The sequence below is a fragment of the Nyctereutes procyonoides genome, unplaced genomic scaffold (genome assembly GCF_905146905.1).
Source record: "Nyctereutes procyonoides isolate TBG_1078 unplaced genomic scaffold, NYPRO_anot_genome, whole genome shotgun sequence".
In the NCBI taxonomy this organism is placed as follows: domain Eukaryota; kingdom Metazoa; phylum Chordata; class Mammalia; order Carnivora; family Canidae; genus Nyctereutes; species Nyctereutes procyonoides.
In genome coordinates, this window is record NW_026575131.1 from 46,926,575 (window position 1) to 46,950,323 (window position 23,749).

At 49.8% G+C, this 23,749-nt stretch overlaps 1 protein-coding gene across 1 annotated transcript; it reads left to right on the plus strand.

The window, feature by feature from the left end:
* Positions 1-186: 186 nt before the first annotated feature.
* Positions 187-17,836, plus strand: AKAP8 (A-kinase anchoring protein 8). The gene is made up of 14 exons (XM_055343513.1): positions 187-273; positions 2,917-2,955; positions 4,427-4,459; positions 4,934-5,210; positions 5,679-6,174; positions 6,679-6,808; positions 7,041-7,087; positions 8,214-8,247; positions 10,182-10,269; positions 12,597-12,738; positions 13,048-13,141; positions 13,564-13,694; positions 14,961-15,056; positions 17,092-17,836. Exons 1-14 carry the CDS (start codon positions 255-257, stop codon positions 17,560-17,562), a joined length of 2,097 nt encoding a protein of 698 aa, XP_055199488.1. The 5' UTR covers positions 187-254; the 3' UTR covers positions 17,563-17,836.
* Positions 17,837-23,749: the final 5,913 nt, after the last annotated feature.

The window sequence follows — 23,749 nt, forward strand, 5'->3', positions numbered from 1 at the left end:
GAAGCGCCTGCGCGCAGTAAGACTGCGTGATCGGACCAAAACTCCCAAGATGCTGTAAAAGCTGAGCCCAAGCAACCGGAAGGCCCGCTGGGGCGACAGGGGCGGGTGCGCAGTGAAAGCCAGCCAATGGTGGGGCGCGGGAGGAGTGACGTATGCTCCTGGTCTTCCAGTAGCGGACGGCGGAAGGTGTGTTGAGCGCATGCGTCCTGTGGCAGCCTAGAAAAAGGGGGCTGCTGGCGGGCCGAGCTGAAGACATGGAGCAGGGCTACGGAGGTTCGTGTGGGTGCCTCGGTGCGGGGTGGGGCGGACAGGCGCTGCTCAGGCGACGCAGCCGCTGGTGCGTACAGGGCTGCAGGCCGAGGCCTACAGCGGAGCGCGGTTACTCCAACCCGGCCGAGCGGAGAGGAGGCCGGGGCGCGCGCGCGCTGCTCATTGGACCTCGGCGCCGTCGCTCCCGGGCGCTGCGTGCGGATTGGCCGGCGAGGCTTGGGGAGGCGGGCGGGGTTTGGCGGGCAGACGCTGCGGCGGGCTTCGGGGGGCGCCTCGGGCTGTCCCGGCCGTTTCTACCTCTCGGCCGCGGCGAGGCTGGGCCAGTGGACCCCGCCGCTCGGAGGCCCGCCTTCCCCTTTGGAAGGCCACAAAATGGCGGCGCCCGGGGGCGGAGCCACGGCGAAAGCTCGTGGGGCGCGGGGTCCGCGGCTGGAGGCCGAGGGAGTTGGGCTGCCTGTCCCCGGGCTGTGGGGCTCGGCGGGGGCCCGCGCGGTGCACGTGGTCCGTCGCGCCGGTCCTGGAAGCCGTCCCTCCCCGCCAGCCCCGCCATGCAGCGCCGGGGAGCTGAGCGCGGCCTCTGCAGGGTCGGTCGCGGCGGGCTCCTGCCCTGTGCGTGACCCAGGACTTCGGGGGTCAGGTGTTGGGCGTCTTCGTGCAGAGTCGGAGTCCTGACGTGCGCTGCGGCGGTGCCCTGGAGGTGGCTGGGGGCTGCGAAAGGGAGAATATGCCCCCTTCCCTACTTGGACCTCAGGGCCTGCGGCGGGACGGAGCTTCTCGAGCGACCTGGGCTCCGTGTCCGGAACCCGAGATTCTTAGCAGGCGTTTGCTCTGTGCTGAGCCAACTTTGCCCGCTGGGAACAGTCGAAGTTTGGAATACGTGGGGGGCAGGGCTTGAGCGGGTGCAGTCCTTTTCCGAGTACATGAGGTTGGAGAAACAAGCAGTTCCATTTTGCTACAACGGCTGGAGAAGGCACCAGTCTTGAAAGGTGGCAGTGTTGGGGATCCCTGGGTGGCGCAGCGGTTTGGCGCCTGCCATCTGCCCGGGGCGCGATCCTGGAGACCCGGGATGGAATCCCACGTTGGGCTCCCGGTGCATGGAGCCTGCTTCTCTCTCTGCCTGTGTCTCTGCCTCTCTCTCTCTCTCTGTAACTATCATAAACAAATAAAAAAAAAATTAAAAAAAAAAAAGGTGGCAGTGTTAGGATCCGGCACCTGGAATTGCAAGAGAGGTCCTGAGGTGCACGGTGTGCTTGGGTGTCTCCAGGGCCCTGGGTTGCCCTAGCAACCCTAGCTTTCTCGGTCTTTTTTCAGGTCAGCTGGGTCTTAGAATTCTTCGTCGGCTTCCCACCAGATCTTTCAGTCAGTCATCTGGCCCCGTGCACACCCTGAGCATGAAGAGGTTTTATTCCCTTCACTTCTGATCTGCCAAAACCCTTCAGGCTCAGTTTAAATGGTGGGGCCTCCCTGAATCCTCCTAATCGCTTTTCCGCATAGAGTTAACTTCTCAGGACTTGCTGAACCTTCACGGTTGTTCTCTGGCTGTAGGAGGCACGTAGATCTGATCTGAGGGCACATCCCGGTTCTTCCATTCTCCAGCTCTATGATCATGGGCAGGTGACAGCTTCTTGAGCCTCTGGGTACAACAGGGTAAACGTTAGCCATCTGAAGAGGCGTTGTGAGCTTACGTGATTAGCCTACGCTGCTCAGACCAGTGCCTTGTAGTTGGTCACTCGTCGTTGGTTACTTGTCACTGCTCTTCCTGTCGTACACATGTCGTGTAGCATGGGGAGACTAGCCTGCAGAGGGCAAATTTCAGCAAGTTTCAAGTACCCTAACGGCTAAGCCTGAGCTCTCCCATCTCTAAATGGCCCTCAGGGACACTAGCATGTGCTCAGTTCCTGTCATGTGTTGGCACACACTAGGCACTTAGCTAGTGGCTCAGGTGGTTCTAGTAAGAGAGGTATTCCTGTTCCAAAAAGTTGGATCATCGACAGTTATGGATAGCTACCTATGCCCAGCTCTGTTTGAGGTTCCAGGGACACAGAAGTGAAGAGGGCCGACATGGGAGTCCTCAGAGGCAAGAGGAACCACCAGAGAGGAGTGCAGCCCCAATACGTTAGGCCAGGCTGAAGCCCTGGGACTTGAAGGCCCAGGGGAGCATTGGATGGCCCAAAGTCACAGAGAAGTGAGGCCTAGAGAGGCACTGTTGTCTCCAAATTCTGAACTTTGTTCTTGGTTACAGGGGACTTATGGCTGCTAGGTGAGCCAAACGGGGGGTGGAGGCACAACTGTGTCTTACTACTGGGCTAGCTGTCAGCTTGTCCTGTGTCCTCCTGAGTTGCAGATTGAGGCTTTGGCTGAGGTCCCTCATCCGGCTCCCAGCGGAGCAGGCACCAAAGCCTATTCCCCCCCCCCCCCCAACTCTTTTCTGCTTTGACCTCAGACAGATAGGTGGAATGTGGTAATGCAATCAACTAGCTGTGGAGGACTTTTAGAGGGACAGTACTGTGGTTATGCCCTCTTCCTGTGAGGCTGGCACCAAACTCTTCTTCAAGGCAAGCACTTTAGGCTTCTCAGAGCACCTCAGAAGCACCCGTTGTCTGGCGTGACAAGTAGGATCCTAACTCACAGGTCTTCTCTTTACAGGCTATGGGGCATGGAGTGCTGGACCCACCAACACCCAAGGTAAGACCTTATGGGGAGGCATGGATTCCACCCCAACACTAGCATGATTGTAACCTGGTGGGGGGCTGACAGGAGGACTGGGCCTAGTCCATGGAACCAGAGACCTTTTCTGTAAAGGGCTACACAGTACTTTTTTTCTGGCTTTGGGGGGCTTTCTGACTGGCCCCCCTGCAGTGCAAGTTACAGATGTTTATGAAAAAATGGGTGTGATGGTGTGGCAGTAGTATTACTTAAGGACCCTGAAATTTGCATACAATATAATTTTTGTATGTGACAGCTTTTATTTTAGGGATTTTGGTTATTCTAAGTAAATAGCCAAGGATATAATAAAAGTTTTTTCTTATTATTAATATCTTGCCTCAGTACATTTATTGTCAGTAGCAAGTCCGTGTCAATACGTTGTCTTTTTTTTTTTTAGATTTTATTTATTTATTCATGAGAGACACAGAGAGAAAGGCAGAGACACAGGCAGAGGGAGAAGCAGGCTCCATGCAGAGCCTGATGTGGGACTTGATCCCAGGACCCCAGGATCACATCCTGAGCCAAAGGCAGATGCTCAACCACTGAACCACCCAGGCGTCCCCATTGTTGTTAATTATAATCCAGAGTTAGTCGTTACTGGTTGCACAGTTCTGTGAGTTCTGATGTATGAATGATGCATTTCCTTTCAAAATCCATGTCATGAAATACTCTTTTGATCGCCCTGCCCCCAACCATTTAAAAAAGTAAAAACCATTTTTAGCTTGCCGGCTATACAGAAACAGGCAGTGGGCTAGATTTGGCGTGGGGGCCTATTGGCTGGCCCTGCTCTGGAATCTAGATCACGATGATCGGTATGTTTGAGGGACCAGAATGTCCTCTCCCCGGTGGTGAGGTTTTTCTGCTTTTTGCCAGCATTTATTCCAGGGGATGGGACGAGGGCTCTCTTTGTTTTCTGAGCCGGGAACTTGCCACTAGCACCATTAGGGGTGGTGGAGTCACTTTTTCACCCATCACTAAGTTTTCTAGGAGGAGGCCCTCCATGTCACTAAGGTACATGATGTCCCTTTGCTCAGTTGAGTTAGGGACATGATTTTCCACTGATGCATGATCCGTGTTAGTAGTGCCCAGGCTCCAGCAACTGGTAAGAACTGGCACTTTTGAAGGGCTCTGCCAGGGGATCTGGCCTCTTGGCTGGTGGCCCTCACCAGCCGTTTCCTGGGAATGCTGCAGCGTCCTTTCTGCTTGTCCTGTTGGGGGAGATCAGGCTTGCCTACAAGAGAAGTCTTGGTTATGCTTAGCTGAGTGCTCTTTAGGAAATGAGTTTTACAGCTAGTGGGTCTCAGCCATTCCTGGCCTTAATGGACAACCAGGGGTGCTTCCCACAACAGCCCTGGACCTGTGGATAGTAGAATGAGGTGACAATTGTCATAGGCTGTTTCAGGTACTTTCACTCAGTATGCAAAGCTCTTATGTGTTTTGTTTCCCTAAGGTGCCTATGGAACTGGTGTGGCCAGCTGGCAAGGTAGGCCCTCTGGGTGTCTGTGAGTGGGCAAGAAAGCCTTGGGTCAGCTGTACAGAAGGTTTGGGATACAGGGACCTCCCATCCCCATCTCCCATTCTAGCTGTGCTCATAGCTCTCCTGAAGGCTTGGCAGGTCTGGGCATCCTCAAGAACTTCCTGGAGGCTGGGGATTGTGGTTGTATTCTGGAAGCAGCAGCTCCACCTGCCACCTGTGGGCTCTCAGCCGCCTCTGGCTTTGGATGGGGAACAAGATTTGGATCTGGCACAGAAAACCCACCACTCATTGCTGAGGCTGTGCCCCTGCCCTTCTCTTCCTGCCTCTTGGCAGGTGATGTGCACAGTGTGGGGTGATGACAGCATGGTTCCTTGATGCTCTTCCTTCGTATGAGTAGTGGGGTGCTTCTCCCCAGACGTGTCTGCTGTAGACTTACCTTGTGGCTGCTGATATTTTATTGGCTCTTCTTTCCTATGGCAGGTTATGAAAACTACAATTACTACGGAGCCCAGAATACCAGCGTCACCACAGGAGCGTCCTACAGCTATGGCCCAGCCTCGTGGGAGACCACCAAGGCCAGCGATGGCCTGGGAGCTGGGGGCCCTGCCGTCCACATGGCTTCTTATGGCCCAGAACCATGCACCGACAATTCTGACTCTCTCATTGCCAAGATCAACCAGCGTTTGGACATGATGTCCAAGGAAGGAGGCAGGGGCGGGAGCAGCGGCGGTGGGGAGGGCATGCAGGACCGGGAGAGGTGATTATGGATCCGAACCCTTCCCCGGGGATCTTATCACAGACACACACACATACCCCAGCTTTGTGCAAGTGGCAGTGGGCACCCCCTCTTCCAGGGAGGGCTTTTCCCCAACTCCCTCCTGAGTGCAGAGTAGTTGAGTCGGGCAGTTATTGGGGCAGTCATTGTGATAGGACTAGTTGGAGTCCGGAGTGATTGGGCTTAAGGTATGACTGTTGGCTAAACTAGCTAGTGTGCTAGGCTCCTTATTTCTGCTTCAGGTACCTGTAGACTCTCTCGTTTTTGTGGTCAAGGGCTCTGTGTACCTCATCAACAATGTTCAGGGGGGTTATTTTCCTGTTTTGCCTTCGGACTATTTAGGAGGGCTGTGTGGCAGTGTGGAGTGCTGTTCTGAATGTTGGGAAGCCAGCTTTGCAGGAGGCTTGGGCTTGTGCCTAGAGTGTAGTGACGGTTCTGCTTCCTTTGCAGCTCCTTCCGCTTCCAGTCGTACGAGTCCTATGACTCCAGGTCTTGCCTCCCGGAGCACCATCCCTATCGTCCCAGCTATAGCTACGATTATGACTTTGACCCCATGCCTGACCGAAACGGTGGCTTTAGCAGTCAGTATGGCGACTGCCGGGACCCAGCCCGTGAGCGGGGCTCCCTTGATGGCTTCATGCGGGGCCGGGGCCAGGGCCAGGGCCAGGGCCGCTTCCAGGACCGGAGCAACCCCAGCACCTTCATGCGCAGCGACCCTTTCATGCCGCCCTCGGCCTCTTCGGAGCCCTTGTCTGCTCCCTGGCCAGAGCTGAACTATGTGGGTGGGCGGGGCCTCGGCGGCCCCTCCCCCAGCAGGCCGCCTCCTTCCCTGTTCTCCCAGTCCATGGCCCCCGACTTCGGTGTGATGGGCATGCAGGGGGCCGGCGGTTATGACAACTCGGTACCCTATGGATGTGGCCGGTCACAGACGCGGATGAGGGATCGGGTAAGCCCTCCGGAAGTTGTGATCTGCCTTCTTTGCCAACAGCTCTGTGGAGACAAATTTGTATCCCGTACGATTCGCCCATTGTTAAGTGCACAGTTCGGGTTTTAGTAAAAACGTACAGAATTGTGTAGCCATCACCACCATCTAATTTTATGACATTGCCGTCAACCAGGAAAGATGCAAACCACTGTCACTAGCAGTACTTCCCAGTCCTGGTCCTCCTCTGTACTTGGCAAGTGCCAGTCTGCTTTCTTCTTTGGAGAGCTTCCTCTCCCAGACCTTCCTTACGAATGTAATCATATAACACGTGGCCTTTTGTGTCCTGACTTCTTCCATTGGGCCTGAAGGTGAGGGTGGGGGTGGGGCTCGACTCTTTCATCTTCGTTTCCTGAAAAGATCTTTTCTGCCTCTGATCTCTGATCTTAGAACTTCACTGTTCTCCGTTTTTCTGGGGTATCTTAATGGTCCGGGTAAGCGGTACATCGGATGTGCTTGTGTCTGTAGCCCAGGCGGAGAGGGTTTGACCGCTGCGGCCCAGACGGCATGGGCAGGAAACGGAAGCAGTTGCAGATCTACGATGAGCCAGATGCCAAATTGGCCCGGGCTGACAGCGAAGGAGATTTTTCCGAAAACGGTAGGCCCTGGGTGGTTTCGTAAAATGAGTTTGTTTCATGCTTGGTGCTCTGCCTACCCATGTGTACGGTGGACAGGTGTTGAACTCGAGAGTGGCGCGTGTCCTCCGCGCTCCTGCAGCCCCCACTGCAGTCAGGACAAGCACGGTCACCCTGGATGGCAAGCTGGGGAGGGTGAAACGGAGTGGGCCAATCTCCAAGGGGCTGACTTTCCCTCTTCTTTGTGTCTGGTAGATGATGGAGCTGCTGACTTCCGGTCAGGAGATGAAGAATTCAGGGGTGTAAGTCCATCTTCGCTGGTCACCCTCCTTTGTTTCTGTAGCGTGGGATTTTTCCTTTGCGTTAGCCTTTCTTCCAAAGAGGCAGCAAAAGCGTCTATGGTAGACTTGACCGCTTTGTGATTGTATTTAATAACCTGACTTGCAGCTAGGATTCTAAGAGTTTTGTACTAGTAACAATCCTTCTCTTCCCAAGGAAATTCCCATCCCTCTCCCCAGCCGCTCTCACGTCCTCAGTGATGGGCATGGGCCACACGTGTGGTAAGTGCCGTGGGCCGTGTGGGCTCAGGCTGAAGACTCAGGTACTGCCAGCCTTGTGCTGGTGCTGAGCTGCCTCCTTGTCGCTCAGCCCTTAATACCAGGTGCAGGAGAAAGGCATATAAGGCCCTCTGAGCCATGACTGCACAAGCACCTAGGTGGTAAGCCCTTGCTGCCCCTGTAAGTTCTGACCTGTGTCTGGGATACGGCCTGGAGACCTGGGTGTATGAAGGCTTCGACCAAGTACTTCTGATGGTCAGCTCTGGGGTGGGCAGGATACAGTGAATTTCCAGCTGTTATCAGCGAGTCTCACTTACTCTCTGTTGGGCTTGCTTTGATCTTGATTCTGGGAACCTGTCTCTGCTGGTGACCTATTTTAACCTTGAGCCCAATGCCTAAGAAACAGGACTGTGTTTCAATTTTCAGTTGTTGTATTGTTTTTTAATCTACACCTGGTTTGTTACCACCATCAATAAATACGAACAGATGGCCAGGAACTTGATAAAGCCCCTTTTCGGTAAAGAGTGCTGGAACTGGCATCCCACCAGTCAGAGTCTCTTGACATAGAGCGGACGAATGGGCCATCGGTGCTCCCACTGCAGAACTGTGCAGGTGCGCGTTTGTTTGCCAGGGTGGTTCTTTGGCTGTAGAAATAACTGGAAAAGGGCCAGTGACTTTAATAAAAAAGCACATTGGTCATTACAGAATCTCAGAAGGCAACCAAGAGCGGTGACAGGACACACAGCCTCTTCCACCGCCCTGGGACTTGTCCTGACATATTATGACCAGGTGGTGGCAGGGTGCTGGGTCAGTTGTGGAGGGTTCTGGAAACTCTACCTCATAGCCCGACTTTGTGTGTGCCCTTTTTCAGGAGGATGAATTCTTCGACCCCGGGAGGCAGAGAGGTAGGCATCACTCGGTGTCTCTTTGAGCTTGCTTTCCTGTGTGCCCCACTCCCAGCCGGGCTGGCCTTCTGGGCAAGCCTGGGGCCTGGATGGAGGGACTGGTGGCTCAGGGCAGAAGAGGGGCTGTGGCCACTGGCTGGGCCTTGGCCATGGTGCCCACCCTGAGGCTTAGAGCAACACTTGCTGGAAACAGGTCTGTTTGCCTCACTTGAGGCAGGCTGTGGAGAGGGAAAACTCATTCCTGAGTATCTGCAACAGCTTGCAGTGGTAGGGAAGGGAGAGTCTCAGAAATGCAAGAAAGAACAGAAGAGGCATACTCTAGCCCATCTTCTCTGTTACTTACTGGCCAGTGCAGGTCCCTGTACTGTCTTTTCCTGGGCTTCTTTTCACACTTTCCTCAGTTGCCAGCCCAGGGTTGTGCCCTCAGCCTCTGTGGTGGGGATGCCAACAGCAGCAGTGTTCTCTGCTGTGTGGGACAGAGTTCAGACACATGCCCGGGTTGGGAGCTGGTTGTGGGGAGGGGAGGCCAGTCAGGTACACCCAAGCCCAGGATCCTCCAGAGACCATCACTGCTCAGCAGGGCTCACCAGTGCCCTTATAGGGGACCCAAGAGCCCAAAGTAAGCGGCAAGGGCAGAGCAAAGTTAAACCTTGTTGGGGGGAACATAGAGAAGCAGCCTGAGACAGCGTGACCTTGAACTTACCCACAAGCCATTTGTTTCTTTTCCTGTTTCCATGGGTCTGCCCATAGCTGGTTTTCCCCAAGAATCACACGCTGGCTCCTTTGTGGCTCTGCTCCCGTAAACTTGCAGGCCCCTGGCTTAGATGCTCCTTCTCCTGTGTGTTTAGGCTGAGCCAACCCACCGAGGCCCTCTCACCTCATTTACTAAAGCAGTTATGCCTGTAACTTGGGACCACGCAGAGCATTTAGCAGCTCGTGCAGCAGGGCAGATGCTAAAGCAAAGGTGACATGTTTATTGCGCACAGGTCCTGCTGCCTACCCGGGATGACTTTGCTATTAAACAGCAGTAATAGTTTCAGGCAGTGACCTCTTGCCAAAAACCCCACACGCCCTTTTGAGAGGCTTCTGAGCAGCGCACGCCGGTCGCCATCTTCGTGGGACAGTCTCGTGACTGGCATCAGGGGTAGGGGTTACAGTTCAGATGCTTATCCAACCTTTCCTCAGTGTCTGGCCCTGAGCCGCCATGGCCTGGCCTGGCCTCACGCTGGGACGCTGGGCTGCACAGCTCTCGGAGGAGCTCCTGCGCTGGCCCTGGGGACGACGGAGGACCAGTTGGTCTCTTCCCACTTTTGTTTCTAGGACTGCTTCCCTCATAGCCCTGGGAAAGCCCTAGATGGACGGTTTTTGTGAGTGGAAGATAGAGTTTGGGCCAGCAAGGACTGTCAGACCTGCTGAGGCCCTAGTTCAGAGGAGGCTGACGGAACTGTCGTCATGGTCCACCTTGAGGTGGGACGGAGGGCGGTAGAGTGGCTTGCTTTATTTTCTGAGGCCTTCCAGCTGCTGCCTCTTTTATCTGGGAAGAACTGCTTCTCTCTCTCCTTAAGTGACTTTGGGAGAAGACCCAGTGGTAGGGCACTGGATTGGAAAAGCAGGATAGGGAAGGACAGGCAGGTGGGCCACGGTGTGAGTGGGATGGGCGGGCCAGCTCCCTGGCCATCCCAGCTGTATCAGGCCATGGGGAGGGGGTAAGGTGACTCCCTGGGAACTCCCAAGGATTCGGCATCAGAGGCCCATCCCTGTGGGGAGCCTTGGACAGACTGTTGGTGCCGGTGCCTCAGGCTGTCCTGGCCCTGCCGTGTGTGGTGGCAGCAGGTACAGGGTGTGGTGGCCGAGCTGTGGCCTCCATTGAGGCCCTGCTGCTCAGCTCCTCTGCAGGGTCCTCAGGGCATCTCGAAGGAACTTCTCTGTTGCAGGAGAGAAGGATGATGAGGATGATGAAATAAAGAAGAGAAGAGAAAAGCAAAGGAGGAGAGACCGAATGCGAGACCGAGCGGCTGACAGGTGAGGAGGCCGGCGAGGTGGGAGCTTGGCTGGAAGCTGAGCGTTGTCCCGGTTCTCCTGAGCTCATCCACCTTAACCTAACAGTGCAGGGGCAGCCAGTTTGATTGGCCTCTGGAGTCTGTTTGGAAATCTCGCTCAGATCCAGAGATGCAAAACTTGGGGAACGGATGGATGGCATTCCGATCTTCCACTGAGTCTCTGAGGCCTATGTGTCCAGTAGGGGGCTCTCTGGCTCCCCTGTGGGGAGTTTCCTTGTCCCTGGCTCTTATCTGTCACCCCAGACAGGTGAACTTTGTTCAGCAGAGCTGCTAAGAAGGTGCTTTGGGTGTCTTGCCCAAATCCAGACCACCTCTGAAGTTACAGTGACAGTTACATATGCAGGGATGTTGCCTTACAAATCTTGTCTCTAAATGGAAAAGGATGGCAAAAGTGCGGGGTGTTGGTGTGACTGCACCATGTGCCTCTCAGCCTTTCCAGTGATCAGGTACTGGTGACTAGATATGTAAATCACTGGTGGCCATGGAGCCCTAGGTTGCTCTGGCCTTGACTGCCTGTGGTTATTTCTCAATGCACAGGCTCTCCTTCCTTGCCCCTAAAGCTCAGATCAGGTTGTGCTTTCCCTGTGCAAAGAAACGCAAAAGAAACATTAGTAAAACAACCAACAGCAGAGACAAGAAAGCCAGGAACTGGAAGGTAGATGCTTCCGAGTGTTAAACAAAAAGTCATCAAAATGCTTGTTTTTCAAACAGATGAATATACGGAGACCCGTATATTTTTTCATTAGATCTAATTTTCATTAGATTATTTTCATGCCCCAGGAGAACTGAGATGACTTTTTTTTTTTTTCTGGAAGGAATCTTTAGACTCCATCCTAGCAATGGAGGGTCCTCAAAGAGACTAGGAGAAATTGTCACAGGGGAGGTAAAGATGCAGCAAGAATCATGAACCCTGCACTTCTTTGGTACACATAGGGTCCCAGAGCTTTCTTTTCACTTTTCTGTTGGGCGTATGTGCAAAAATAAGCATCTTGTGCCTTTTCCAGAGGTCAGAAGCCAGGCATTGGGACCTGGCAGAAAGGAGTCTTGTGTTGGTACCTGAGGAATCCTGAGTGCCCCAGGGCCTGTGCTGTTAGCCCAGAGCCAAGGGAAGTGGCGCCCCACTGTGGGGACGTAGGGCTCTGCAGGCTACTCTCTTGCCTTACAGCATGATTGCATTTGTGAGGTTTTGAAAGTAAGCAACGTGGGGCACCTAGGTGGCTCCCGTTCAGCATCTGCCTTTGGCTCAGGGTGTGATCCTGGATCATCCTGGTGGATCGAGTCCTGAATCGAGCTCCCCACAGGGAACCTGCTTCCCCTCTGCCTGAGTTTCTGCCTCTCTCTCTGTGTCTCTCATGAATAAATAAATAAATAAACCTTTTTTAAAAAAAATTTAAAGTAAGCAACAAAGAGATGTCAGATTTTTTTGGTTTTTTGAGTTTTTTTCCAAAAGATTTTATTTACTTATTTGATAGAGCACAAGGAGGGGAGCAACAGGCAGAAGGAGGGGCAGGCCCCCCACTGAGCAGGGAGCTCAACGTGGGGCTCAATCCCAGGACCTCAGGACCACGACCTGAGCCAAAGACAGAGCTTAACTGATTAAGCCACCCAGGCACCCCAAGATACCAGTTTCTAGCCACAGAATTTGATATGATGGGGCTTTATGTGGAGTCCCATGGGAAAATTGGTCTTGGGTTTTGTGAATTTTAAGCTGTGGAAGGCCTTCAGGAATTACTCCTTCAAATTAAAATGAGGTTACCCTGTATTATCCTGGTGGCTATAGAAAGAAGTTAATGGAGTTAGGTACTACACCCCCAGAGCAGTGGTTTGGGGGCTTTTAGGTAGTCCACAATTTGGAAAGTCTCCACTTTTGGGTGTTCTCTTGTGGAACTTTGGGCCAAAAAGACTGATGGGGTGCATGAATCCTTTTCCTGAAACACTTGCAAAATTTACCCCCGTTCTTGGAATGGGGAGACCTGAGGCACCTTACTATGATGCCTCACAGAATCAGAAGCCTGGGTACAGAAATTACTATCTTGTTTCCATTCTGACCAGAGATGAGCTGGTTATTCCTTTTTTTTTTTTTCTTTAAGATTTTATTTATTTATTCATGAGAGAGAGAGGCAGAAACACAGGCAGAGGGAGAAGCAGGCTTCATGCAGGGAGCCCGATGTGGGACTCAATCCCGGGTCTCCAGAATCATGCTCTAGGCCAAAGGCGGGTGCCAAACCGCTGAGCCACCCCAGGATCCCCATGGTTATTCCTACTCATTGCTCTTTTTATCTTCTCCAGGATTCAGTTCGCCTGTTCTGTGTGCAAGTTTCGTAGTTTTGAAGATGAAGAAATCCAGAAACATCTACAGAGCAAATTTCACAAAGAGACACTGAGGTTTATAAGTACCAAACTCCCTGACAAGACAGTGGAGTTCCTCCAGGTAAAGCACACTTAGCCTCTGTCAGAGTGTTTCCTGATGGTCCTATAGGAATCCAATCCCTACAGAGAAGGGAAAGGGGAGAGAAATAAGAGGCCTGGACTTTCCACAATAACAGTGTACGAGTCCCAGGTCAGAGGGAGAGCCAAGCGCTGTGGCCATTGTAGTTCCCATGGGTTCTGCCCACGGAGCTGCTGGGACAGCTGAGACCGGGCCATCCTCTGCTGGGGGCTTGGCAGCTGCCCTGGGTAAACTGAGAGTTAGGCGCATACAGCACCCTGTCCTCGTTTCATTTGGTGCCATCTCCTCTAGGAGTATATTGTGAACAGGAATAAGAAAATTGAGAAGCGGCGGCAGGAGTTGATGGAGAAGGAAAGTACAAAGCCCAAACCAGATCCTTTCAAAGGTGAGTCAGGATCCTGCGGTGCACTATTCCACATGCTGCTAAGGCGTGCAGCTGGGTACAAAGCCAGCCCAACACAGGGCTGCTGAGAATGTGACAGGAAGACCCTCAGCCAGGCTGCCTCGCAATGTAAAGCCCGTAAGTGTGGCCTGATGAATGTCTCAGCTCTACTGGCAGCTTATTGGACTGATATGAAGCTTTCTGGTGTCTTCCTCCTTTTTTGAAGAGAAATGACCAGAGGGATGAAAAAAGTTGAATAAAACCCCCAGATGTGGAGGTGCTTCCATCCACATAGTCATGCTGGAGGGCGGGTGTGCTAGTCCTCACGGACTACCAGGAGAAAATGGGAGCCCTTCTGGGGAGCAGGAGGAGAGCATCACCTGCCTGCTGTTCCGGATCACACCAGACTTGGGTTGTATCTACAGGGATTGGCCAGGAGCACTTTTTCAAGAAGATAGAGGCTGCTCACTGCCTGGCTTGTGACATGCTAATCCCCGCGCAGCATCAGCTCCTCCAACGGCACCTGCATTCGGTGGACCACAATCACAACCGCAGGGTGAGTCCCCTCCTCAGGCCTGGCCAGCACTTCCAGGCCTCTGGCGGTGAGGTTCAGAGCCTTCTGTGTCTTGTGGGGAATGTTAGCTGATCAGGGGCTCTTGACAGGTTCCACCGACTGTGATTTCATCAGCGGGCTGTAAGAGGTGTCCCAGTTTCTAGTATCATGTGAAACTGTGTTGCTGGGGGTTGACTTTACATAGAGTAGCTGAAAGTCTCCTTAAAAAATGTTAAAAATGGGGATCCCTGGGTGGCGCAGCGGTTTGGCGCCTGCCTTTGGCCCAGGGCGCGATCCTGGAGACCCGGGATCGAATCCCACGTCGGGCTCCTGGTGCATGGAGCCTGCTTCTCCCTCTGCCTGTGTCTCTGCCTCTCTCTCTCTCTCTCTCTCTCTGTATGACTATCGTAAATTTAAAAAAAAAAAAAAAATGTTAAAAATGTTCCCTATAAACCACACAGGGAAATTTCCCAGTTCCTGACAAACTGGATTTCCCAGAAGCAGGGGCTGAGGGGCTTTCTTGTTAAGAAGAGCACAGTGGCCTGGGGGACCCAGAGTCAAGAACTAACTGGGCCTTCACTAGCCGTTGGGGCCTGTGGCTAAATGTGTATGTAGCTCAGGGTATCAGCAGATCTCTTACAAAGGGTCAAATCGCAAATGTTTCGGGCTTTGTGGGACACGAGATCTTTAACACCTCAGGTGTGCTGCTCATGGGCTAGAGCGACCAGAGTCCAGATGGAAGGCATGGGCATGGCCATGCCTGGCCCACGGGCTCTCCCCGCCTGTCCTGAGTGCTGCCCACACATCTCCTACCTCATGAAAGCTCGTCCACCGAGCCCTGTACAAACAAGGGATTATCCTTTGAATGGCTTGAGCTCTAAAACAGCCAAATGGTTGCAGCATTCCTACTTCTGCTGCTGATTTTACTGGTAAAGTCACTAGAATTCAAAGAACTGAAAAAGAAAAAGCTTGCCTTGCTCCTGCACAAGGTACTGGACGTCAGTGTTATGCCTGTTCTTCTGTCTCTTAAGATTATCAGGCTTCTCTGTGCTGTTTCATAGTCTGAGCTCCGGTGTCCCTCCAGGGCCTTCTTTCTCTCATTCTCGGACCCTGGCATTGCAGGATCTGCCATGGTGAAGAGAGGTGGTAGTCATTTTTTTGTCTAGGGCTGCTCCCGGGGCAACTCGGTACAGCCTGGCCAGTTTGTTTGCTCCTCTGTGCAAACCATGTGTCAAAGTCCATGTTTGGTTTGTTTGGTTTCCTTTACAGTTGGCTGCTGAACAGTTCAAGAAGACCAGTCTTCATGTGGCTAAGAGTGTTTTGAACAACAGACACATAGTGAAGATGCTGGAAAAATACCTCAAGGTTTGTGCTTAGGAGTGCAGTGGATGGGAAAAGCTTTTGGGATGCAGGATGAACTCTGCAAGTGTGGAGTTGCATTCAGAGTGCAGTATTGGCAGTTCGGATTGTTTTGAAGAATGTATCATGAGTGGGAATTCCACAACAACAGATTTCCTGTGATTCCCCACTTGTGGGCATGGTTGTGGGCTCACCATGAGAAACCTTGAATATCCACGAAGTACTGAGCAATGATGCCGAAATGCTCACAGAAAAATCCAAGTTAGCTGATAGTTGTCCAGGAAAGAAGCCAGAAAGAGCAACCAATTTAAGAGTCAGGCCTGGTCAGTGTGTTTGGAGAGAGAGACGTGTGTGTGTGTGTGTGTGTGTGTGTGTGTGTGTGTGTGTGTGTGTGTGTAAATATTTATTTTATTTATTTATTCATGAGAGACACAGAGAGGCAAAGACATAGGCAGACAGAGTAGCAGGCTCCATGCAGGGAGCCTGATGTGGGACTCAGTCCCAGGACCACGGGATCACGTTCTGAGCCAAAGGCAGACACTCAACCACTGAGCCACCCAGGCATCCCTGTGTTTTTGGTTTTAATTTTATTGAATTTATTTATTAAAAATTTTTTTTTCTTCGAATTATCTCCACACCTAATGTGGGGCTCGAACTCCTGACCCTGAGATCAAGAGTCGCGTGCTCCCCTGACTAAGCCAACCAGGCACCCCCTAAATACTGCATTTTAAAACCTATTTGCGGGATCCCTGGGTGGCGCAGCGGTTTAGCACCTGCCTTTGGCCCAGGGCGCGATCCTGGAGACCCGGGATTGAATCCCACATCGGGCTCTCGGTGCATAGAGCCTGCTTCTCCCTCTGCCTATGTCTCTGCCTCTCTCTCTCTCTCTCACTGTGTGCCTATCATAAATAAATAAAATAAAATAAAATTTAAAACCTATTTGCTAATCTACCAGTGATGTTTATTTTTTTTTTTAGGATTTTATTTATTTATTCATAGACACACAGAGAGAGAGGCAAAGACACAGGCAGAGGGAGAAGCAGGCCCCATGCAGGGAGCCCGATGTGGGACTTGATCCCGGGTCTCCAGGATCACACCCCAGGCCACAGGCAGCGCCAAACCGCTGAGCCACCAGGGCTTCCCTGATGTTTATATTTTCTAAGCCAGAGACTGTTTTTAGTCTACGTTTGACTTCTGTGTCCTGACTGGAGTTCAGTAGTTGTGTGGCCTTGGGCAAGTTGCTGAGTCTCCTTATCTGCAGAATGGGGCACCCTTGTAACCGTAACCAGGGCTGTGTGCTTAAATGAAGCCAAAATTGGGTAGCCTGGGTGGCTCAGTGGTTTGGTGCTGCTTTCGGCCCAGGGCCTGATCTTGGAGACCCAGGATCAAGTCCCACGTCGGGCTCCCTGCGTGAAGCCTGCTTCTCCCTCTGCCTGTGTCTCTGCCTCTCTCTCTGTCTCTCATGAATAAATACATAAATAATCTTTAAAAAATAAAATAAATGAAGCTAAAATTGTAAATAGTCATAACTTCTGTTATGAGGCTTTTTGTTTTAATTAGGTTAAGAAATCCTAGTTCTTTTTAAACTTTTCTTCACCATTATATGCTTGAATGAAAAATGCAGAACAGTGGGGGGGGGTAGGCAGCTGTAGTAAATATTAACAGGTGGCTCAGTTAAATACTTCATCCTAAAAAGTCTTTGAAGGGGGCGGGAAAAGTACATCTTTCAAAAACCCATTGTAAATATCAAAATTACTAGTGCTGAAAACAAGAACAGCCCTTGATTCAGCCCTTTATTTGTACTCCAGGCCTTAGCTAACTAAGTAAGACAATAAAAGTGAAAAGATGCAAAAATGGTTGCCGTAAGGCTCTTCCGAGAAGCCTTTCCTGACTCCGAAGGCGCTGAGCCCCTGTGGGATGCACTCACCTGCCGTAGCTGAAAGGGTTTCTCCCGTTGGCTGCTCAGCGTCAAAACCCTGACTCCCAGCAACCTGGGCCCCTTGTCTCACCTTTGCACTGACCTGTTGCTCCTCTTGGCCAGGGTGAAGACCCTTTCACTAGCGAAGCCGTTGACCCAGAAATCGAAGGAGATGACACTTTAGGAGGTGAGAAGGAGGAGACGCCCGAGGAGGTGGCCGCAGAGGTGTTGGCTGAGGTCATCACAGCAGCAGTGAGAGCGGTAGATGGGGAGGGAGCACCGGCCCCAGAAGGCAGTGACACACCGCCCGAAGGGCAAGGCCCCGTGGATGCAGCCGAGGCCACTCACAGTCCCCACTCTGAGCAGCTGGTGGAAGTGGAGACACCATGTGGTGTGGCTCCAGAGAAGGGCGACGCCAACGCAGAGGCTGGAGGTGAAACCACCGAAGCGGCAGGTGAAGAGCAGGAGGTGGTGGCAGAGACGGACGGCGCAGTGGACGGCGCGGTGAGGGGCGCAGCTCCTGCCCCGCCGGTCACAGAAACCAAAGCGGAACAGACTGAGGCAGAGCCCAAAGATGTCACCCCCACGGAATGACCCACCTCCCTGTGGCAGGGGATGGATTTCATAATGCGTTGCTCTTTCTCCTTTTGTTTATAAGCAGAACTGGGGTGTGTGTTACTGGAACATGCTGGAAACCTTGGTGAAGAGACCCAGCCGTTTCCTTCAAAAAAAGTGTACCTCATGGGCTTATCTTTAAAGTTGTATGGCTTTCTGCCGTGGTATGAAGGCTGCGGAAGTTGTACATTCCCCCCAAGTGGCTGTGACGTCTCTACACTGCAGTTGGAATAATAAAAGTTGGATCATTAGATTTTGATGATATTTTGCTTGTTAAATACAGCTACTAGCTGAATGCCCTTTATATTATTTTTCTTTTCCCTGAGACCAGCTTAATACTAGGATATATCTTGCTTTATAAAGGATTTTTTTAAGATTTAAGAATTTGCTTTGGCTTCAGTTTTTGACCTGCTTTGGTAGCACACCGCGTATGGGTGTGTGATCCTCACAAGATGTAGCAGGATCTTGTTACTGCGACGTTGGCTCTGTCACGTTGGTGAACTCTGTTCAAAGGCCTCCTGAATCTAACAGACCTTCACCCTTGGAAGCCCTCCCTCTTGCCCCTCAAGAATGAGGACATTTTGCCTAGGGCATTATTTTCCCAATCTTTAGTCTTTGAATCACCTTTCTAGTTTGGAGGTTTTTTGTTCTTTTTTCGTTTTTACCTCATTTTTGTTCCACCTCTGTTACTTCAGGGTTTTTTGCTTTTGTTTCCCTTTAAACTGAGTTACTTACTACTACTTAACCGTATTTAAAAAGAAAACTTGGTGTCACTCTCATGAATGGAAAACAAACTAAATTGCCATAGATAGATGCTACCTGTAAGAAATGAATATAGTGAAATAAATACATTTCAAATAGATACTATTCCTTTGGAGGTTTTCTGAATCAGTGAGAAAGAAAAGCTAGCTAGCACGTGTTAAGAGGGTAGCAAGCAACAGTTAGACTTTCATATAATCAAAGGAAGTGGAAGATGCTTCCCTTTTGAAATGATACCGCTGGGTCTGTTTCCCTGCAAACCCCTGAACGGTCTCATTTGGGGAAGCATTGGCCAGAGGGAATTTACTAGATGTTAAAAGACTCGAGCATCTACTGTGTTCCAGGTGCTAATTCACAATAAAAGTAAGAGATGGGCCCTGCTCTCAAGGGCCTTTATTGGAGATGTGAGATGGATATTTATGAAAAGTCAATATAAGAACTAGAAACAAATAAATTGCTCAGTACGCAAGAAAATGGTGTCTCTGAATTGTCTGCGCTCGTCGCCACTACTACACAGATGTGCCTTGGACACAGGTTGCGTGTGCTCTTTGAAGCTGCTTCTCTTGAGGCAAAAAAGTTGGTGCCGCTGAACACCAGTAGCCTCAAGAAGGATAACAAAACTATGAAACTGCTCTGTTTCTCTTGTAAATGTGACCCAAGGCCCACCATTAAATCTCCATTTCAGTGTGGTTCCTCGTCTCCCACCCAGTGTGAAAGAACATGAATCGTCTTACTTCTACACTGAGCTTACCAGGCCCCCCTCCCCCAAGATGGAAGTAACTACTTGGATTGCACAAAGGGGTGCCCTTCTGTCCCCAGAAGGGACGGGAATAAACAAGGTCCCTCACTTAGGTCACTTCCCACTTGCAGAGGCAGTTAGAGTAACTTTTAGAGTCCCCTAGCAAAGATGTATAGATAACCCAAATCAGTCCACAGATCTGGGGGCACCTGGGTGCCTCAGTGGTTGAGCATCTGCCTTTGGCTCAGTGTGACCCTGGGGGCCTGGGATTGAGTCCCGCATTGGGTTCCCTGTGAGGAGTCTGCTTCTCCCTCTGCCTCTGTTTCATGAATAAAGTCTTTATTTAAAAAAGTACCCAGATCTGTGAGACACCAGGAGCCATGAGCTTTACAGAGCACCTTTAAAAAGGTTTAGGGGTGCCTTGGTGGCTCAGTTAAGTGTCTGCTTTCAGCTCAGGTCATGACCTCCGGGTCCTGAGATGGAGTCCCATGTGGGGCTCCCTGCTCAGCGGGGAGTCTGCTTCTCCCTCTGTCCCTCCCCCCTCATACTCTGTGTCAAAATCTTTTTTTTTTTTTTTTTAAAGATTTTATTTATTCACGAGACACAGGCAGAGGGAGAAGCAGGCTCCTTGCGGGGAGACTGACGGGGCCTCCATCCCAGGTCTCTAGGACCATGCCCTGGGCCAAAGACAGGTGCCAAACTACTGAGCCACCCAGGGACCCCTATGTCAAAATCTTTAAAAATATAAATATATATATTGGGCCACTTTATCTTTTATAAGGACACCGAGGCCAATGAGGTTGGTTTTCAACAAGCAGACTTAGAGCCCCCATACTGCTACCCTCCTCTCAAGACACTATCTGATGCAGGTATACTTTAATTTATATAGATAAATTAGACAACGTGGTGAGCTAGGGGGCAATCCACTCTCACAGGGTTGGGTATCAGTATTGAATGAGTAAACATTTGGCACTATTGAAAAAAGTGATTTGATGAGCTCAACATTGGATTCAGAGGTAAAATTCACATAAAATAAGCCATTCACCATTTTATCTTTTAAATGTTTTTTAAGACTTTTAAGTAGCATCTACACCGAATGTAGGGATCAAACTGACAACCCCAATAAGTCCCATGCATGCTTCACGGACTGAGCCACCCAGGCGCTCCTCCATTAACCATTTTCAAGTGGACAATCCAGCACCTGGGTGGCCCAATCTGTAAAGCATCTGTGTTTGGCTGGGGTCGCGATCCCGGGGTTCTGGCATTGAGCCCCGCATCAGGCTCCCTGCTCAGCAAGGAGTCTGCCTCTCCCTTGGCCCCTCACCCTGCTCATGCTTTTTTTTTTTTTTTTTTTTTTTAAGATTCTATTTATTTATTCATGAGAGAGGCAGAGACACAGGCAGAGGGAGAAGCAGGCCCCATGCAGGGAGCCCGACGTGGGGCTCGATCCTGGGTCTCCAGGATCACGCCCTGGGCCAAAGGCACTAAACCATCCAGGCATCCTTAGTTTCCATGTTTTGACCATTGCAAATAGTACCATTAGGAACATTCTTCAGGGGATCCCTAGGTGGCTTAGTGGGTTAGTGCTGCCTTCAGCCCAGGGCATGATCCTGGAGACCTGGGATCGAGTCCCACTTTGGGCTCCCTGCATGGAGCCTGCCTCTCCCTCTGCCCGTGTCTCTGCCTCTTTATCTATCTATCTAAATAATTAAATAAAATGAATAAATAAATAAAATCTTTAAAAAAGGAACATTCTTGAACAAGTATCTGAGTACCTGTTGTTAATTCTTTTGAATATATATCTAGGAGTGGCATTATGTCATATGGTAATTCTATGGTTAATTTTTCAAGGAACCACCAAATCTTTTTCCACAGTAGCTGCACCATTTTTACATTTCCAAAAGAAATATACAAGGGTTCCAATTTCTTCACATCCTTACCAATACTTCATTTTTTCCCCCTAATTCCAGCCATCCTAGTACGTGTGAAATGGTATCTTATTGTCGTTTTGATTTGTATTTCCCTGATGACTAATGATGTTGGACATTCCTTCATGTACTTGGTCATTTGTTTACATTTGGAGAAATGTCTATTCAAGTTCTTCACCTTTTTTTTTTTTTTTTTTTTTGAGAGAGAGTGTCGGACTTGGCAGTAGTGGCAGAGGGAGAAGGTGAAAGAGAATCCCAAGCAGGCTCCACACCCAGCATAGAAGCTTGATGCAGGTTCAATCCCATGACCCTGAGATCGTGACCTGAGCCAAAATCAAGAGTTGGACGCTTAAAAAAAAAAAAAAAAGAGTTAGACACTTAACCAACTGAGCCACCCAGTTGCCCCTCTTAGCCTACTTTTAAATTGAGTTGTCCTTTTGTTAAGTTGTAAGAGTTGTTGATATATTCTGCATATAGACACCTAGCAGATATGAGTTACATATATATATATAGATATATTTTTTTTTACATTCTGGACTCTTCATTCTCTTAGTAGTGCCCTTTGATGCAAAAATTGTTTTGTTTCTGATCAAGTCCAATTTATATATATTTTTTGTTGCTTTGCTTGTAGTTTTGGCATATGGAAGAAATCATGGCCAAATCTAAGGCCACTAGAATGTACCCCTACATTTTCTTCTGAGAGTTTTATGGTTTTAGCTGTTGCATTTAGGTCTACGATCCATTTTGTCCTAATACTTGTGCACAGTGTGATGTAAGGGTCCAACTTCATCATATTCTATGTGAATATCTGGGTGTCCCAGCACCATTTGTTAAAGAGGCTGTTCTTGGGGTGTCTGGGTGGCTCAGTCAGTTAGGCATCAGCCTTAGATTCAGGTCACGATTCCAGGGTCCTCGGATGGAGCCCTGCATCAGGCTTCCCTGCTCAGTGGAGAGTGTGTTTCTGCTCTTCACCCTGCTCGTGCTCTCTCTTGCTTGCTTGCTCTCTCAAATAAAATCTAAAACAAAAAACAAAAAAAAAACCCAGGCTGTTCTTTCCACTGAATGGTCTTGGCACCGTTGTCAAAGTTCAGTTGACTATAGCTATGTGGGTTTATTTCTGGACACTCAATTTGATTCTATTATTCTCATATATCTATCCTTATGCCAGTATCACACTGGAGCTTTGTATAATGATTTGGAATCAGGAACTGTGAATCCTCCAACCTTTTTTGTCTTTTTCAAGGTTCTTTTGGTTATTCTGGGTCCCTTGAGTAATTAATTTAAGAGTCAGTTTATCAATTTCTACAAAGAAGCCAACTGGTATTCTGGTAGAATTACTTTAAATCTATAAATCAATTTGGGGAATATTGCCATCTTTACACTCTTAATCTTTACACTTTACACTTCTAATTCATGAATATTAACATCTTTCCACTTATTCAGGTCTACTTTAATTTCTGGAAGTAGTGTTTTGCAGTGTATAACTTCTACCTTTCTTTGGTTAAATTTATTCCTAAGTATTTTATTCTTTGATGCTATTGTAAATGGAGTGGTTTTCTTTCTTTCTTTTTAAAAGATTTTATTTACTTGAGAGAGAGAGTGCAAGTGCACAGAGGGAGAGGGAGAAGCAGACTCCCCGCTGAGCAGGGAGCCTGATGCGGGGCTGAAGCCCAGGACCCTGGGATCATGACCTGAGCCAAAGGCAGATACTTAACTGACTAGGCCACCCAGGTGCCCCTGGAGTGGTTTTCTTAATTTCATTTTTGGATTTTTTCATTGCTAGTATATAGAAATACACTGTTTCTTGGGGCACTTAAGTGGCTCAGTTGGTTAAGAGTCCAACTCTTGACTTTGGCTCAGGTCATGATCTTAGGGTCATGGGACTGAGCCCCATGTTGGGCTCTGCACTGGGCTTGGAGCCTGCTTGGGATTCTCTTTCCTACTGCCCCTCCCTCTTAGAAAAAGAAAAAAAGAAGAAAGAAATACGATTGATTTTTGTGTGATCCTGTGTCTTGAAACTTTGCTGAATTTGTTTATGGTGGATTTTTTTTAATGGTAGATTCTTTAGGATTTCCCACATATAAGATCATGTTATCTGTGAAGAGATATTGTTTTACTTCTTCCTTTCTATGTGGATGCCTTTTATATCTTTTTCTTGCCTGATTACTCTGGCTAGAACTTCCAATACAATGTTGGTATCCTTATAACATTTCTTTTTAAAGTTATTTATATCCTCAATCTTTCTCCTGTGAATTCCTGCAAATACTCTAATTCTAGCCAATCCATTTAAGTTGGATTCTTTGAATAAAGAACATAAATGATATAATATTTGGGCAGCCTGGGCAGCTCAGTGGTTTAGTGCTGCCTTCAGCCCAGGGTGTGATCCTGGAGGCCTGGGATCGAGTCCCACATTGGGCTCCCTGCATGGAGCCTGCTTCTTCCTCTGCCTGTGTCTCTGCCTCTCTCTGTGTGTCTCTCTCTCTGTTTCTCATGAATAAATAAACAGAATCTTAAAAAAAAAAAAGATTTGGGAGCATTTCACTAAATAGTGAAGATAGGGAGATCACATATGCATCACAAAGTTCCCTTTATGTGCTGCCACAAAATTATCTCTAAGAGAATTCCTCTTTAGACAACCCCCAAGGGTCAAAGACTAACTTTAGGCTAATTTCAGAATGAAGTGTCTACTACAATGGTCCCCACAAGAAAAAATGTAGCCTCCTTAGAGAGACAATAAATC